Below are 18,221 nucleotides of genomic sequence, written 5' to 3' on the forward strand. Positions count from 1 at the left end.
CTGGCTTTGCCGGGTATAATCATCCTAACTTAATGTGTGGTTAAAATCTTAAACATATTTAATCTTTTTTTTTTTTCTCCCTCTTACTTTTCCCTACCTAACGGTAAAATCATATTTTATGTTACTACAAATGCATTTAAAATGTCTACTTTTAAAAAGCCTGATGAAGTCACTGTAGCACAGGGAAAAACCAAGATCAAAATAAACTTGAAGTGAAGTTGTTTTATGGAAATTCTTTGTGTGTGTTTTCAAACATAATCCTATGGGAATCAAATCTGCTTCATAAATCTTTTTAGAGCTAAAAAAGCAGTTTATATGAAGCTGCTGAGAAGATTTAGGTCAGTAGGGCTAAGAATAAAAAATACATGAGTCTTCTTTCAACATTCTTGTGTGAGTTGAAACTGAAGTCGAACCAAATCCTTCCGTTATTAATCTCTAAAGGCAGGGTTGAATCAATCCAACGTAAAGGATGACAAGGTAAGAAGTGAGGATCGATCCTGAGGAATTGTCATATTACATAGTATCAGTAGAATAAGACTTGACTGTTATTTAACATTTTCAAATGTTCAATATCTAAGGGTAAAAGGTAAACAACATTTTGGAAATAGCCGAGCAGTTCCGAGTGATACACTCGTTACATCAGCGTCTCAAATGAGGTTAGGTGTCGTGAATTTTGGTCAGGCAGCAAACTTTAAAAATGTGTGGAAAGAAAAGGGTGAAAAAAATGAGAGACGAGGAATTACAGGCTGTTGGAAAAAAATGTTGCAAAATACACAACTTTTTTTAGGTAAGTGTATTTCATTGTTTAAATGCAGTGCTAAAAGTATTTAGTGGTTCGTTTGCCCTCGAAACTTGCCAGTTCCTGGAATCACATTACTCATTTTACTTGTTGATCCAGTAATTTATTATCATGTTCTTGTAATTCTTATTACTTAAACATGTATGCCAGGTGCTTATTTATTCAAAGCCTTTTAGTTAAGTTTGTGAATATTTCTTATAATACATATCTGTTATAAATGAATAATTACTTGCAGTTTCCTGCAAGATGTCAATGCATAGCTGATATGCTAAAATGACAATATGTCAAACCCGAGTGCATTATATAAAAATATATATTGAAGTTGTCATTTTACTTTCTCATTGTTTTCAATAGGTGTTAACAAGAGCATTATATATATATATATATATATATATATATAAAATACACATTTATACTTTTACACTCTAAAAGTTTAAATTTGAAGCCTGTAAACATCAGGACAGAGAATTCACTTTAGAGTCGAGCTCCTCCATTCATACAAAGACCTGCTGACCCAATAGATCTTCGCTCTTTTGCCGTCATTCCTATCTGCATCCGTCCCGTTACTCCTGAAGAATGTGCTTCGGAAGTGTGAGTTGTGCCAGACGAGTAATGATCCGGCTGATCTGATGGTTCAGCTTTCATACCTCTCTGTCTGGCTCTTAGTCTGAGAAGGAGTGGAGACTCCCTGATGGACTGACCTTTAAACCTCTGCAAAGAATGTGGGGTCAAATAAGTTTAATTGCATCATAATAACAAGGTAGTAATCGTTACTTCCAAGTATCCTTTGTTCTTGCTTGACAAGATCTTAACTTGTCAAGTCGGAATTTGTAGATATTTTCAGACAAAACCTCAGTACCGGTAGATAAAGGTCTTTTTTATTATCTTCATAATGCAGAAAATCTGGGATGCAGACAATCCCAGCTACACAGGGCAAGAGGCGAAAGAAACCGTGAATCCTATTTGAACCTAATGTTAAGACACATTGTTTCTTTTTTTTACTATAATGACTCTTTTTTATGTATTGCTAAACTTCCCTGTAGGTGCTTTTGGTTTCATTTTAGTTTAAAAAAAAAAAGAAAAGTATATTATAATATTGTGTCATTTATTTTAAGATACAATAAGAGAAAGATAAACAAAATGTGTTGTCTTGTGGCGATGTGAGGAAAGCACAGAAAGAAATTGGATAAATTGAGCTTCAATCAATGAAAATAACAGTCATACTTTCAATAGTTTAATATACATTTGTTTGACCTGCTACTGTGATTTATATTGACAACCCTCATGTCGACATGTTGGGATTATTAGGAGTAATCTGTTCTTAATGAGAGTTACAGACAAATGTTTATATGATGCGAACCGTTCTCACTTTTCTTCGACCTTCTTGACCAAAAACCCTCGAAATACCTCAACCTCTGTAATGTCCATCGTGAGTTAAGCCTGGATGAGAAATTGTTACGAAAAGGTCTATATCTAATGGTTGTTTGTAGCAGAAGTTAAAAGACTAACATGCTACACAGGAGAGACTCCTATGACTCCTATATGTATAAATATTGCTTTGAGTGTGTACTGTCTATACATAACTTTCCCTGTAATCTTTTCTGCTTTCACTTTTTGTGATTATTTTTATCCCTCAAAATAAATTAAAGTAAGTAAGTAAACAAGTAAGTGAGTTTTAAAGGAATATTTACATTGAAAAACGGCTTTTATTTCATATTTTTATGTTAAACTAAATAATATTAGATAAAATCACATCATGTATTGAAACATGTATCTCATCTTTAAGCATTAAACATGTTTTTTATCTCATTATATAATAGTTATTTAATTAATCTCTTGGCCCCATACAATAGTTATAATACACACTACTATAGGCTAAGTTTGGCTGCCAGGCCAGCTGGGCTCGATGTTGGCCTCATTTCAGCAGAGCTTCGGTGCAGGGCTTTGCATATGATATTCCCCAAGGTCAGGGGTATTTTATTTGCAGTGTTGCTCTCCGGCTGTGGCGTCGTGACAGATGGCTTGCAAGGTTTACTCCACCTCTGAATGTGTGACAATAGTTTCAAATGTGTTTTATGTGTGGAATCGGAGAGCTATAAAATATATACAATATATTCTGGAAAATATTTTGTATCAATAATTAAGGTATAAAATACCAATTTGTTGTGTATAATATGATAAACCACAATCACTGACTCCTGTCGAATCAAAATAATAATTAAAAAAAAACCCAGAAGGAACCGCAAGGACATTTTGTTTTCATTTTTGGTGCTTTTTATGATGTTATGTTTTAAATGTGTCACCAAGATCCACATTTGACGTCGGGGACCTAAGAGTTGTAGCAGCCCTTTCCTGAACCCTCACATGCACTCAGATGCCCGGTCAACACCCACCCCTTTGGGCAAAGAGGCTTTAGTTGCCCTCCTTCCCTCCTGTGACCTGATTTTTTTTTCTTGCGTGTGATTAACGAGAGTATTCTTCAATTTTTAAACCCTTGCGTGTTTATGTGAAGCAGATTAAGCGTGTTCTGGCCCTCCTGTGGCAGAGCAAGTCTTAGACCAAGTGTGGTTCTGAATGTGGGGCACCACGATGCTCGAGTGTGAGGCTGAATGAAAGACCCAGATTGTAAAACAAAGCCCCTCCTCCCCTCACTTGCAGGAGCATGTACGGATTATTGCGCTCGTATTTCGCCTCAGTGTCTTTGTTCCAGTTTATCAAGTGAACCTTTCATTCAAAAAGAACCAGTTGTTAATCCCTTTATGAAATATGGCGTTTGTTTTGATAAGTACGTGAATACTTTTTTTTATCGTCAAAGAACTTACACATACAGTATCTAGAAATCAGGCATGTCAAACTTAACATTAATGAATGGGCTACATTTTTAAAACAATTTAAAACAAGTCAGGGATCGATGAGTTTATTGTGACCAATCTGTCTCTATTTTAACTTTGAATGGCAAATGAAAAGAAAAAAAAATTCAATTTCAAAATTCTGAAAAAAAACTCACCAGGAAAAAAAATACAATATATACAAACACAAAAAAGGAAATTAACTACGATTAAAGATAAGATCGTTGTTAATCTTTTCTTTGACATGGCATTGACATGCTACTTGGTTTCAGAAAGTCCTAAAATAAATTCACAATTTTTCTTTAGCTTGTTCTTTGTGAAATAATGTATATACTTAGTGTTATACTTGGATTTTTGTCATTTGTCTTTTTATTGTGCTTTGTTTTTGTTCTTGTCTTGCCTCCCCCTTTTGAAACCACTAGTTTGTGTTATAAAAATCCCAAATTAATATTTGAAACCTTTCTCCTCAGGTTTTGATGAGTCCACGCTCCTTCATGCCTTCATTGGCATCTAATGGAAGATAAATCTTCGATCAAGTCCGCCATGGTTTCTAGACTGCCCAAGTTTGGTGGACGGTCCTCAGGGGGCGGCATTGCCCCAACGACCAACTGTTCCTCTCAACAGCCAGTTGGCTCGCCGCAGGAGAGCAAGGCCACTCCCGCAGCGTCTCGGCCAAACGGCGTAACTAGATCCTCTCCCTTTTCCATGAAGTGGAAGAGGAATGATGGGACAACAGTCCCGCCTGCACCTACTAGTCTGGGAGATGCTGCTGAGGAGACGACGCAGCTTCCTGCTTTGACAAAAGATGGGAAGGGCAGCACACCTGGAACCCCCAGAGTGCTGAGGTCAGGTCCATTGACTGTGGCTGTTTCCAGCCCCAAGACCAAGCAAACGGCGGCGAGTCCTAAAGCCGGTAGCAAGCTTGGTCATCTCAACAGAGGCCCTAAAGTAGTTCCAAGCAGCTCCCTGAACTCTTCCAGGACCGGATCCGAGTCGCGGCTTGTGCGACCGAGACCGAGCTCCCCCAGGAGCAGCTCTCAGGACAGCCTATCACAGTCCAGCGAGAGCCTGAAAAACCTGGCACTGGACAACATGGTCCGATCCAACAGCTTCACTCACTTCAAACAAATTCCCTCACCCCCGAGCCAACCCATGACACGGTCCTTCTCCTTCAACCGAGCCGTGGAGTTGGCCAAACCTCTGGCCAATACTCAGCTCCAGCCCCCGCGGGCTAGCTTTCTCAAGCCCCCCCAGCTCAGCAATGGGAGAGTGAGTGCGTTTCTGGACGGCGGCCACATGGGTGCTGGGTCAGCAATCGGGGGGCGACCGTGTAGCAGAGCGGCCTTATCTACTTCATCTCTTCCCACACTCTCGCTCCCGTCTGCACCAGTTACCCCCCGTGCTCTGAAGAAGCCTCTGCTTCCAAGTTTAATCTTCAACAAACCACTGGGAAATGGTACCGACAATCTGAGTTACCGGCTGGCCAGAGGACCCCAGCAACGCCCGACTCTCAATGTTGACACGGGACAACCCGTCGCGCTAGACAGCGGAGGCTTGTTAGGTATCGCGGTGGACATCACCAAGGATGTCGACAAAGCCGTCTCTGCCTCGGACAGTGATGGAAGCTCCGGGGACGGAGGAGGAAACAGCGCACAGAGCTTGGGGCTGACAGCGGGTGAGACTCTGGAGGACATGTCCTTATCCTCTGCATCATCCTTAGACAGGGGCGACACCAGTGAAGAGTTCCAGGAGGACTTTGATAATGTCGGAGACATATTCAGTGATGGGGAGTCTCACCAAGACAAGAAAACTGTCAGTCAAACCAACTCTCGCCTGCAAAACTTCCTGGACTGTGTCACCGTGGATTTGACAGGTAAATCAATTTATCCGTCAATACATGGACCGTTTCTACAAAGTGTCTCATGTTCTGCTCAGGACATAACGAGGAAAGCCCGATGGAGGACTCCCAGGGGCCCCTGGTGATGTCTTCTGATCGGGGCAACATCTGCCAGGCTTCGTCTTCAGAGCTGTCGCCCTCCAACAGCTCCGGAGGAACCTACATGTGGGATGAAGAGGGTCTGGAACCTCTCGGCGGTCCAGTGGTCCTGCCGTGTGACTCATGTTATGACTCGGAGCTCAACAGTGTGGTACGTCTCACTATTTCATTTTTTTAAATTTCTGACACATTGTCAAGGTCACGTTTCATCTTGGTGACACTGAACTATTCAAGCATGAAAGGGATTAAAGAACCCTGACTGGGTCTATATCTGTCCCGACGCCCCATCATACATTTAAAAACTATCTTCAACATCACTTTCTAGTCTTGTGTCACAGTGTTTCCCACAAACGCTCAAAGACTTTGAGGGCAAGTACGGATGCATTATTACTTTTCATTTTACCATCCAAAAAAGGGATCATATTCTGCGGCCCTCCATTTTTATGCGTATGGATGGATCAAGGGATTCCATCTTTTTTTAGAGTCAGATGCATGGAATTAAGAGCAACGAATTGATCTTAAGTTTAGATCTTTTTTTTTAGTCTTCAGTCTTTTTGTTTTTATAGTAAACCACATTATTATTTTTCATCGTCATCTTCCTCACGTGATAAAAAGGCACAAAATATTTGAAGGAGAAAAAGAATCGATGGAGGGTCGCCTTGTTCTCGTCAATATATGGGAAACACGACCAGAATCTCTGCAAAACAAAGTTGTTTGGATCTTTTTTTTCCCTCGCTTGTTAAATAATTTAGCCTGCTTTAAGCACCACGGGTAACCTTCCTGGCAGATTGCTCATAAATCAAAGTCATGTATATATCTCCATGTGTTCTTTAATATTTCACGATACAATGCTCATCCTGCTGTTTTACGTAGGATCTACGGCCAGTAAAACTGAAGCATGGCGGGACACATTGTTTCTGGCTTAAAAACTATTTCTGCCTTTGTCCCGTTGTAAGAGAGCAAAAGGCGGCCACAAGTTGGGTTGTTCTCTTACACATGATCTCAGGAATGCATAAGGAGCTTAAACTGAGATTAGAAATTATATAATGAGCTGATTATGTTTCCAAACATGTGATGTTCAAGTGAAACGTGAAATTGAAGTGTTGGGTCAATAATGAGGTCAAAAGTGACAAATAATTCTTGTTAAGATAAGGACGTAGGATTTTTAAAAAATTACATTTTAATGAGAATCTATTTTGAAAATGAAAAATGTATATCAAATGTGAAGGGTTGATAATTAACTGATCTAAGTCTCTCTTTAATCTTAATTTGTATAATCAACTCAGTCAGTTGATTATACAAATTAAGATTGTAGAGTGCTCATATTTCAGATATTTATGGTTCTACTGACAATAATCATGAAAAAGTTTGTATTTAAAAGGGAACATGAATAAACTCATACAGGATTCAAATGTGTAAATTATTCTCTTCAACCTGAAAGAAAAAACAAGTGTAAAAAGTGCAGGCTGGGTTTCTCAAGATAAAACCCAAATGTTAATTACAGTAATGGTGTGATCGATGGAGAAACAAACGTATCAATCGGTATCAGTTCAGGATTTCTACCTTCATGGACAAAAAAGTAAAGTAAGTTGTGGTGAAAAAGGAATGAGAATGATGGGAGAAAAAGACTGAGTAAGCCTCCCTGACTGACTGCTGGACTGTCAATCACGTCCAGAGAGAATTGACCTTTGAGATATAAACCTTATTTATTAGAGCAATTCGGCTAATCGAGTGGACTTGTGACGCTCAACAAACCCGAGACTCTGTCTCGTAATTTGATTAATTTCTGACCAGCGTTGCCAGTGCGCTGAAAGAATTGGTTGTTATTGTTTGCTTAGCTAGATTTATGTTTTTATTTTAGTTCAAAAATGATAAACACTATCCGTCTCAATGTAGTGGACGCCTCAGCCCACTTGGGGGCGCTGTGCATCTTCTGCCAAACCCAGCACGTGTACTGAGGATCTTATCAGGTTTTCCTTTCAGTGCATGTGTGACACTTGCTGCATTCTCATCCCTTTATTCATAGCCAAGGCTTGGCCCTTGATAACATTCCCATGATGCATTGTGCTGCTGAGTACAGTAGAAGCTTCAGAACATCAGCGCTATTTTGTTAGAGATGTTAATTCTGGACTGAACTTCATAAACTAACAAAAGGAAGACAATATTCAATATTATGGGTTCATTCATACTAGATACAAGTATAATTTAAAATAAATATAGTTGTGTGTTGTTGTTGCATTTTATTAATTTTTTCATTATTTTGTACATTTATTCTGTCTGGAAGTCATGTTTTAAGGTACTTAAATGTTCTTCGATCGATACAAATATTTGAATGATTAACATTAGAAAAGTTCAACCAAATATCAACGTAAATAAAACAATGAAGTTGTTTATTTTTTAGTTAAGTTCTTTTATTTATTTACTTATTTTGTTTTGTCTCATAGTTGTGTTTTAAAGAACTTTAATGTTCTTATGTCAATACAGATATTCGAAAGAACAGTGTAAGATGAAGTATCACAATATACAAAAATAAATAAAACAATGATGTTTTTTGTAGCTATCACCTCAAGCCTCTAACAATTGAGCCACTTTTGAATAAATGTAAAATTTCTCATTTAATAATAAAAAATCTTTTATGTTTATTTACTATTGTACCTGGATCCATTATTCCAGATTTGATCTGTATCTCCGCGAGTGAAGCAAGTATAGAAAACATTGTTTGAAAGTCATATTTTGAAAGATTGAGCTGGAACCTTGAATAAATACAAGAGTGTTTACTTTCTCCTTCTTATTATTCTGTCAGCGCTGATCCTCACCTCTCTTGGGTGGCTTTGCCATTTTCTTTATCTCTGCAATTTTAAATGTATTTTTTGCGTCAAGAGCTTTTATGGTTAGATGACTGTCAACTTTGTGCTCTTTGTATCTTTATGACCACATCATTAGTGTTTTTTTTTAAGCCTCCCACATACTTCTTTTACTGCTATTTATCCTGGATGTAATTATTTTGCCTCTAATTTGTGGACTTCAGAAAGAGGAAGGTAAATTCATTAGCTGATAAACCAGTGCAACAGTCTTTTGTCTGCTGAGTGCTCAGCCATTCCTGCAACATACTTCCTGTGAAGCAGCGCTGCTTCTGCATTAACAAGCTCGCCTCCTGCGCTTTTCCTTTTTCCACAGAAGCCTTAGCTGTGAAAACACGTTGATCTTCTGGTGTAGCGAGCGCTGCACCGGAATACACGCGATGTAAAACAATGTTTTGATGCGAGCACTGGTCTGACTCATTCCAATATTCCCTGCATTTTCATCATTATTTCTTTTCACCAACCACTCCTGTTCTGTCTTTTTTAATAGTCTCAAGACACGTAACTATTTAGATAAAATGATCACTTAATTTTAGAGCTAACATGTTTTTTGTGTGTGTCATGTGTATTTATGTCATGTGAAAGTACAATAATTTATTTGCACATTGTCTTGTTGAAATGTCAATATCAAAAACTGATCTGTAGACTTGAAGTGTTTGAATAATACTATTTAAGAGAATAAAAACTGGTCCCAGCCAATCACAGTAGTGAGGAAACACTTTTAATAGGCAGAAACCTTGACAATTAGCTTTTTTATTGTTTTTTTTAGTAGTAAGTAAGTAATTTATATTTATAGATGTTCATTTTTGTGTTGCAATTGGAATTTCGGGTCATCATCCACAGCTAAAGGAAGAATGAAATATTGCGAGATTCCAGCGATGATTAAAGACAAGAGGATACAGTGGACTCCATCAGCTTTTAAGGTGTTTTTTGGTTTCTAGATATATTGTATATCGCAGAGAGTACTTCAGGAGCTATGGTGATGTGCGCCTGCTTTTCTTTTGTTTCCTGAAGCTCTTCATCTTACTTGATTTCACTGCATGAATGGATTAAAGGAAAGATTCTGCAGGGTTCTGTTTCTAGAAGTGGAATCTTTCATATCCGGATGGGAACATTTGATTCCCTCAGCAACGAGACTTTTCTTGCGGACCTCAGCAAAAGTGTGATTCACAGCTTATCCGGCTCTGAGGCTTTGGTCAGTTGTCAGACCGGCTTCACACGTGATGAACGTTGCTCTCAGCATGTCATGATGAGTCAAAAGAAAAATGGACAGGAAATCTAATTAAAATGGTCAAGAAGTGTGAGCTTTCTTTTCAGATATTCTCGACCTTCTGCTCTTGCTCCTGCCCAGGGAGAGATTTGTCTCTGCACTAGCCAGTTCAAGGATGTTTGTTGGACCAGCAGGTGGTCAGGAAGGTGTCAAACACTCAAGGACGGTGTTAGAAAAAAATAATTTGATGATGCCGCAGGAAAAAGATTCTTCTTTTATAAGAACCTGCAGCCTGAGTTTACATTTGACACCTTTGAGGAACAAATATAAAAACTTAAATGAATGTCACAGGCTATGATGCATAAAAAACATTTTTAAATTATAGATAAATCAAGTAAACAAACTAAGTCAAGGACATAATTTATCCGGATAATAATGAACCGTAACGAAGATTTCACTCTATTGTAATTTCTCTGTTGTTCTTTCCATTCTTTTCTTTTTCATTAGGGAGGTTGTGTGGAGGACCCGCCGACACACAAAGTTCTCTGTAATGATTAATTTTATGGTTGTGTCTTCTAGTCAAAGCTCTGTCAATTTAGTTTGGTGGAGCACAAAATTGCCTTGAAAATAAGGCTTTGAACTATCGATTCCATGCTCTTGCTTTTGGCTATACTTTGAGTTATTCAGCAGACATCAGTGGAGAAGTCAGGCTGCATATTTGAGATGTGTTTTTGTTGCCTTTTCAAAGCATTTATCAGTCGTAATTGAGTGCGTTTCCACAGAAGCTTTCTCTGTTTGCACACTTGTTATATTGAATCAGGCAATATCTGCCTTTGCTCCGTCATTGGTTAGATTTCCTGGGTTGATTTAAGAATGACTCGTCATTTTCTCTATTCCTTTATCTTCAAGTTGTGTTCGTACAGATTCATATAAATGATCTCAGATGAGTCTCATCTACTGCAGACACTAAAATCCAGGCAATGTTTATGTCTTAATTTAAGTAAAAACTCTCAATTCGACTTAATTTATGAACTATTTATTGATAGAAAATGATAATTGAACCTGATGAGTCCAGAAGAGGTTTTTTTTTTAAGATGTTGAGACAAAAATAAAGTGTTATTACTTTTGTAAAGTAAATAAATAAATAAACTAAATAAATAAAATGTATAAATTATATAAGATTTCAGTTTCTTAGTTCAAAATAAAATGATTTCTTCAACCGGTTTAACTCAAATTAATAAATTCTTTGCAGATAGACAGAAAAAATATTTTTAAAGAATCAATATTGATGCTTAGCAGCTTCACTTTTTTTTGTTTTTATGATCTTGTCTTCAATAAGTATTGGTCACATTAAGAAATATCGTTTCCGGTTAAAAAAAACTTGATATTATTTGATTTTGATTTCTTTGTCCATCAAAAAAGCACAATAGAAAATACAGACAATACAAACATTTTTTATAAATTACAAATGAGTAAAAAATAAATGTATAACCTGATGCAATTAAGAGACAGTGTTATAAGAAGGTCGTCTTTTATATGCGATGCAATGTTTCAAATGTATTTGATGAATACAGTTTAAATCAGAAATTTCTGGCTGCAAGAAATTTCCTTGAGCCCTGCTTACTGCCCCCAGGCCGAACTTTGGACAGCATGAGGATAGACAAGCCTATCATTGCAGGAAGTGTGAGAAGTCGGTCTTAGTGGTTCATAACTCTGAACTACTACTTGTGCTTCTTGACTGACAACCTAAATGAAAGTTTCAATCTCAAACATTTCAAGCTTCTCATCAAATAAATGGTAATAAATGACTGTTAGAAAAGTCACTGCTCTCGGGTCCTCCCTGTGACATATTTCTCACATTTTTCAGGTTGCAGCATACTTTTGTCCGCAGGGAAAATTATAACTAGTATAATTATAACTCTAATGCGGTCATTACACGCTTATGATGCACCCGTAATGTTATCTAATGCTTCTGAAATGACACAAGCTTTTTTCTTCTTCTAAGGATTTTCTGAACAATCTGGACGCTCCAAGCAACGAAGAGTTGGACGACGATGACCTCATGCTGGATGTTGACCTCCCAGAGGACGGAACACATGGTCAGTGCAGTTTTTTTATTTGATGTGTCTTTAAACCTTGTCTTTAATAAAGTATTTGTTGATGGAAAATGATGACTTTCAAAATCTCTTTGAGAGAAAATTAAAAGCAGACAAATTTAAAGTGATTTCCAGGAAGCTCCAGATCTTAAAATATTTTGAATTAGATTTAAACTTGGCTTAGCAGAGCAGAATGCTTTTACTTTTACATTTATTCATGTATTATTAATTTTTCAGTTCATTCATAATGTTTACATTCAATTCTTCACGTATGAACCACTGACTCTCAAATGTCAGCTGCATTTTTTAAAAACTATTATCTGCACAGGTTTCTTCACTGATAATATAAAGCCAGTCATTGTCATGATTGTCAGTTCAATCCTTCTATTTAAGGAAACATTCTGGCCTGACATTAAATAGCTTAAATAAATGAAAATCTTTCAAAGCTTGGGTGGAACAGTGGCATTTATTTAGATACTCCTAACAGACATCTGGTTTTATTGTGAGTTACTGAACGAAGACTCTGTATGTGATTGAGGGATGAGTGACGGATGTGGCAGATCGCTCATGGAAGTAGTTGAACATGTGTAGTCACCGCACACACACAGTATTGGGTTGATTTTCATTCTTTCCACAGATGTGATACAGGTTTGATTTGAATAAAATCGTGGGTGCCGGAGGTAATCAGGCCATGATAATAGGGTTGGCAACATTATTATAGATCCGTCAGATAACATGTGTCACATGTATGAGAACCGTCTGAGGTGAAAAATAATTGAAAGGTTGAGAAGTATTGACTGTATCTGTAATGACTTCTTATGAATTCTGGGTAGTAAATGTTCACTTGTCACTTCTGGAAGCATGGCTGCCGGGCTGGTGCCTCAGCTGGATGTGAGAGGTAAGATTTGAGTGACGCTTACTAGAAACGAAAAGACGACTCCCGGCAGAGTTACTGATATGACTAAGCACCAGTTTTAGGCTGAACGTTATCTGTGACTCACTCTTGAAGATCTTGATAGATTATGTGGTAGTTGTTAATATGTGCAGGAACATCTATATTATTATTCTGCGAGGCTCTCTAGTATTACTCCGTGAGGCTGTGTATTATTACTCAGTGAGGCTTCTGAATAGTACTCTGTAAAGATTCTGGGTATTACTCTGCAATGCTCTGTAGTATTACTAGATGAGGCTTTTAGTATTATTCTGCAAGGCTCTGTAGTATTACTCCGTGAGCCTCCGTGGTATTACTCTGGGATGCTTCTGAGTATTACTCCACAAGGCTCAGTAGTATAACTCTGCGAGGTTCCTTGGTATTACTCTGTGAGACTCTGTAGTTTTACTCCCCTAGGCTGTGTAGTATTAATCCTGAGGCTCTGTTGTATTACTCCACGAGGCTTTGCAGTATTACTCCACAAGGCTCAGTAGTATAACTCTGCGAGGTTCCTTAGTATTACTCTAGGAGACTCTGTAGTTTTACTCCCCTAGACTCTGTAGTATTAATCCCGAGGCTCTGTTGTATTACTCCACGAGGCTTTGCAGTATTACTCCGCGAGGCTCTGTAGTAATAAACCGCAAGACTCTGTAGTATTACTCCGTGAGGCTCTGTAATATTACTCCCTGAGGTTCTGCAGTATTACTATGTGAGGATCCTTAGTATTACTCTGTGATACTCTGTAGTATTTCTCTGTGGGGCTATGTAGTATTACTCCCTGGGGCTCTGCAGTATTACTCTGTGAGGCTCTGTAGTAAAACTCCCCAGGGCTCTGCAGTATTACTCTGCGAGGCTCTGTAGTATTACTGGGTGAGGATCCTATACTACAGTCCCTTATAATCTGGTGCGCCTGATTGACCTAAAATTCTGTAATACAAATATAATTATATTTTTTTGAAAAAACCCCCAGAAGTAATAAAAAACATTTAAATGAAAAAATATTTAAAAAATAAACTAAACTTAATATTTGACCTGATCCGACCAACCCACAAACCTGCATCCACATAGTTCCTAGTTTTTTTTCTCTAATCTTTATTTGCGACTCTCTTATCAGACAGTGTTGAGTATGAGGCAGATGATCTCGGCCATATCAAGTCTGCAAACAGAGGTCCCTTGTTTTTTGACACTGAGAGACAGAGGGCCGAGGAATGTTCACTCAAATGGAATGTGAATCCTGACGTCGTACCTTCCTACTCCTTGTTTGGAAGAGGGGCAATATTTTTAGCTCCTTATGTCAGAGACTGGCTGAAGTGTTCCTGCCCACAAGGCCGGCCCAGGGACATGGGAAAGGCACAGCTCCGGCTCCGGCACGAGACCTTCCTTTTCCTTATTCTCTTCCCCTGTCTTGGATTCTAAGCCGTTAGACAGGAAAAAGACGCTCAGGGAATTCATGTTTACTGCTTAGCACGATTATTTCCCTACTCTCATCTGCTGTCTTTTAGGGTAGTTCCAAGGGAGTTCCCGTGCTTTCCTCAGGGTGGGAACAGTCTTTCCTCTCCTTTTATTACCCAGCAGTTGAACGACGTGGAGTTTGTGTTAAAAGCTGCCTTAATGGATTCTGCCTCTCACTCTCGGAATATTTTCCTTGATGAGGACATCCTCTCCGGAATACCAGCGATGTGCTGCAGTTTTTGTTGAGGTATTTGTTCCACATGTTGCCTCAACTTTTCACCAGCGATCTACCTTTTGTTGTCTTCTTTTTTTCTTCTGTCTCCTGAAAACAATCATAAACATTCTCAGAGTCAGAAAGAAATTTGCAACATCCATACAAGGAGATACCTCTGTATAGTCATAATGAAAAGATTTAAATTAAAAACTGGGATTACCAATACTTCAAAGCTAATCTAGGTTATTATTGAACACATATTGACCATTTTAACAGAAGAAACTGCGTAAAATCCTCCCACTTACACCTAAAATAAGGTTATTATTGAATTATTTATTGATTTCCCTAAATGTATTACATCTATATTCTTCGATGGCCTTTTTAATGCATTTGAAATACCATTCAGCGCTACAAACTTAAATGAAAAGGGTTCCATAACTATGTAAAAGCATAATGAATACCCTTAAAGTAAATATATAATTCTGAAAACCAACAGTATTCCGTAATTTTTTCTTTTTCTATAATCAGCGAATTGTATGAAAATCTTTGACATATTTACATTTTAGTTTATTTTCTGAACTTTAGAAATTAATCCAGGTTTCCACTGTGTTTTGTCCTGACTCTGAGTCATATATTTGTTTTAAATGTAAAAGTGCATGTGATCGTGCTGAAAGTTTGTTGACAGGTGATTTATCCGCCACTGCTTGGATTGGATATTTCAATTCTCCAACGTTGCCTTATTCTGTCTCTGCTTTCTCCCCAGAGAGTCGGCATATAGAATCTAAAGGGTGCTTTTGATTTCCTGGGGGGTCGTGCTCTGTTAGTTGTCAATTTTGCAGAGGTCATGGTTCATTTCACAGCTCTGTGCCATCGAGTGTGACCAAATACTTCCTCCTCGTACCTTTCTGGAAAATGAAACGGCACAAGGCGGTTTACTTTTGAAGAATCTCACAGAGAAAAATGCAAATACAGATGGTTCAAATAATGATTTGTCTGCAGATATTCTCCAGCGTTGCCCAGATGCATTGTGTCAGAAGAAACGACTGATGTTTGTGTTTTGTGTGTGTGTAGTTCTTTTGTCAAAGGAAACTCTCTGAAAACACAATCTAACGTATCCTACTGCAAATATCTTCTTCTCTAGGTGTTTGAATAACAATGTCTGCTTGTTTTTATGTGCCGGAAGACTTTGAGGTCATGTCTGCTGGCGAGAAGGGTCGTCGCCCAGGACAGCGTCGGAAGCATCATCGTTGGTCTGGACCAGATAACTTCTACAGTGAAAGCAGGTGGTTATTTTAACTTATTTTTACAGCATATTTGTTCATTGTTTTTAGCAGAATTGTAGTCTGCAGTAATGCAGTATAATACTTTTTTAATTAAAGTTCAACCAATGTGTGGATTTATGCGTGTGTTTAAATTATCTTGAACCTCTATTGTACAATACAGTATGTGTCCGTTTGTACAAAACTCTATTTCCATTGAAATATTGGCATTAGAAAATTACCCATTAAAAAAACCCTTTGTTTTCTGAAGATGAAATCTTGTTTAACATAACCACACCCACTCTGCTGTCTTTGGTTCTTCATCTCAAACGGACTTCTTGTATAAACAAAGTGGGTCAGATTACCGCTGGCCGAAGCAGGAGTGAAGCCAATATTACATCATAATTGACTCTGCTCTCGTAACCTCTCATTTGCCTAGATTTCAGACAAACTTTATACTGTACTAAGTTTAAAACATGGTCATGATTATTATTTTTATTTTTTTTTGTCGGTAAGTATTCAAGATTTGATGAATTTTCTATACAGAACAATCCAATTTATTAAAATGTTTTTATAAGAGTGGTGAACGGTTATAGAAATTGTGTGACGGACAAAAGTAGACATTGCAAAAAAAACATAATAAAAATATGTTTTTTTTCTGTGACTATTCTTACAATTTTTTTTCTTGTGTGTTTGACAGGTCCCTTTTCTTTCCCCACTATGATGCCCACAAGTTCTCCAAGATCTCGTCATCACAGCCGGTCCTCTCTGAGAGTAGAAACCAGGGTGTGACCGCCGCACTGGACGAGCTCACACTGGAACACATGGACCAAGACTGCTCTACGCTGAAGAATCAGCTTCTTCAGCTACGATCCCTGCTGCAGGTTTGTGATAAACGCTCAGGAACAAACAAAAGCTCTAAATAGACAGTCAATACTTATTTGTATGTTTCAACGTTTCAACTAAATCTTCAAATCTTTCGGATTTGTACAGTGTTTATAGGGCTTTGTATTGTCAAGAATATCTTTTATTATGTGAAATTATCATCCAGCCTTTAAAAATGGAGTATTTACTTGAAGTATAACTCCTAATAACTCGTACAGTATGTGTCGATTTTTAGTATCTTCACATCGTAGATATTGTGTTTTTTATTTTTCCCAATGAGAAAGGTAAAGGCTTAATTTGTTCAAACTTGGATACAGTTGTGTACGTTTGAACAAAAAGTGAGATTGAAGCATTTTGTCAAATTATGTATTCTAACCTAGTCACGAGACTTGTAGGTCCTCTGAGGAGTTTCACATAATGAGCTCCCATTATCTGCCCACTGCATTTTTCAGTTGAAAAACTGCCTTTCCAGGAATTAAAAAAACATTTGGCACATTCCAGACTTTTGTGTGCCAAATCCCACACTCTATCTTTATACAAGTGATGAAGTAATGTTCATTAACAGAGTTAATCGTTAACCTCACTCACTGTTATTTATGCACGTTCAAGTCTTATTTATCATTTAGAACAAATGTATATCAATATTCAGATTGTTGTTCGATAATATGGGCCAAGAATGTTGGTACTTTTAAGAAGAATTCTAAATACAGAAAATGATGTGTATTTCTCACATATCGTTGTTGAGCAGACGTCATGCTCCCAATCTTAATAATCTTTTTTTTTTATTGTTTTTTAATATTACAGGCCTTTATAATATATGTGTGATAAAGTAAACCTTTGATATACATGAGCTGTAATGTGATATAATAGATATTTTAAACGTTATTTAGATAGCTAGCATTACTCTGCTAATGGCTAGTTCACCACAGTGAAAGTTAGCATCAATCTGCTTATAGTCACTTTAACATAGAAGCTGTTACATAGCTAGCATGATCCTGCTAATAGTTAATTCACCATAGATAAAGTTCAGGTAGCTAGCATCATACTGTTGATAGTTACTTTACAATATATATAGTTTAGCTAGCTGGAATCACCCTTCTAATAGTTAATTCACAAAAGTTATAATTTAGCTTGCTATCATCAAACTTTTAATAGTTACTTCACCATAGTTATTGATTAGCTAGCATCACTCTACTAAGAGTTACTTCCCCATAGATTTTGATTAGCTAGCATCACTCTACTAATAGTTACTTCCCCATAGATATTGATTAGCTAGCATCACTCTACTAATAGTTACTTCACCATAGATATTGATTAGCTAGCATCACTTTACTAATAGTTACTTCACCATAGATATTGATTAGCTAGCATCACTCTACTAATAGTTACCTCACCATAGATATTGATTAGCTAGCATCACTCTACTAATAGTTACTTCCTCATAGATATTGATTAGCTAGCATCACTCTACTAATAGTTACTTCCCCATAGATTTTGATTAGCTAGCATCACTCTACTAATAGTTACTTCCCCATAGATATTGATTAGCTAGCATCACTCTACTAATAGTTACTTCACCATAGATATTGATTAGCTAGCTCCACTTTACTAATAGTTACTTCACCATAGATATTGATTAGCTAGCATCACTCTACTAATAGTTACTTCA

At 37.5% G+C, this 18,221-nt stretch overlaps 1 protein-coding gene across 4 annotated transcripts in view; it reads left to right on the top strand.

The window, feature by feature from the left end:
- Positions 1–18,221, top strand: part of ccser2a (coiled-coil serine-rich protein 2a) — a 54,663-nt gene that overhangs the window by 9,842 nt on the left and 26,600 nt on the right. For all 4 annotated transcript variants that reach the window (XM_087802651.1, XM_087802654.1, XM_087802653.1 and 1 more), the window contains exons 2-6: positions 4,119–5,521; positions 5,584–5,795; positions 11,721–11,814; positions 15,592–15,691; positions 16,368–16,551. In XM_087802651.1, coding sequence (XP_087658777.1) covers positions 4,162–5,521; positions 5,584–5,795; positions 11,721–11,814; positions 15,592–15,691; positions 16,368–16,551 — 1,950 coding nt within the window. In that variant the 5' untranslated portion in view covers positions 4,119–4,161. The remainder of the gene's footprint in view (positions 1–4,118; positions 5,522–5,583; positions 5,796–11,720; positions 11,815–15,591; positions 15,692–16,367; positions 16,552–18,221) is intronic.

The sequence above is a fragment of the Callionymus lyra genome, chromosome 11 (genome assembly GCF_982586985.1).
Source record: "Callionymus lyra chromosome 11, fCalLyr1.hap1.1, whole genome shotgun sequence".
Lineage (NCBI taxonomy): Eukaryota > Metazoa > Chordata > Actinopteri > Syngnathiformes > Callionymidae > Callionymus > Callionymus lyra.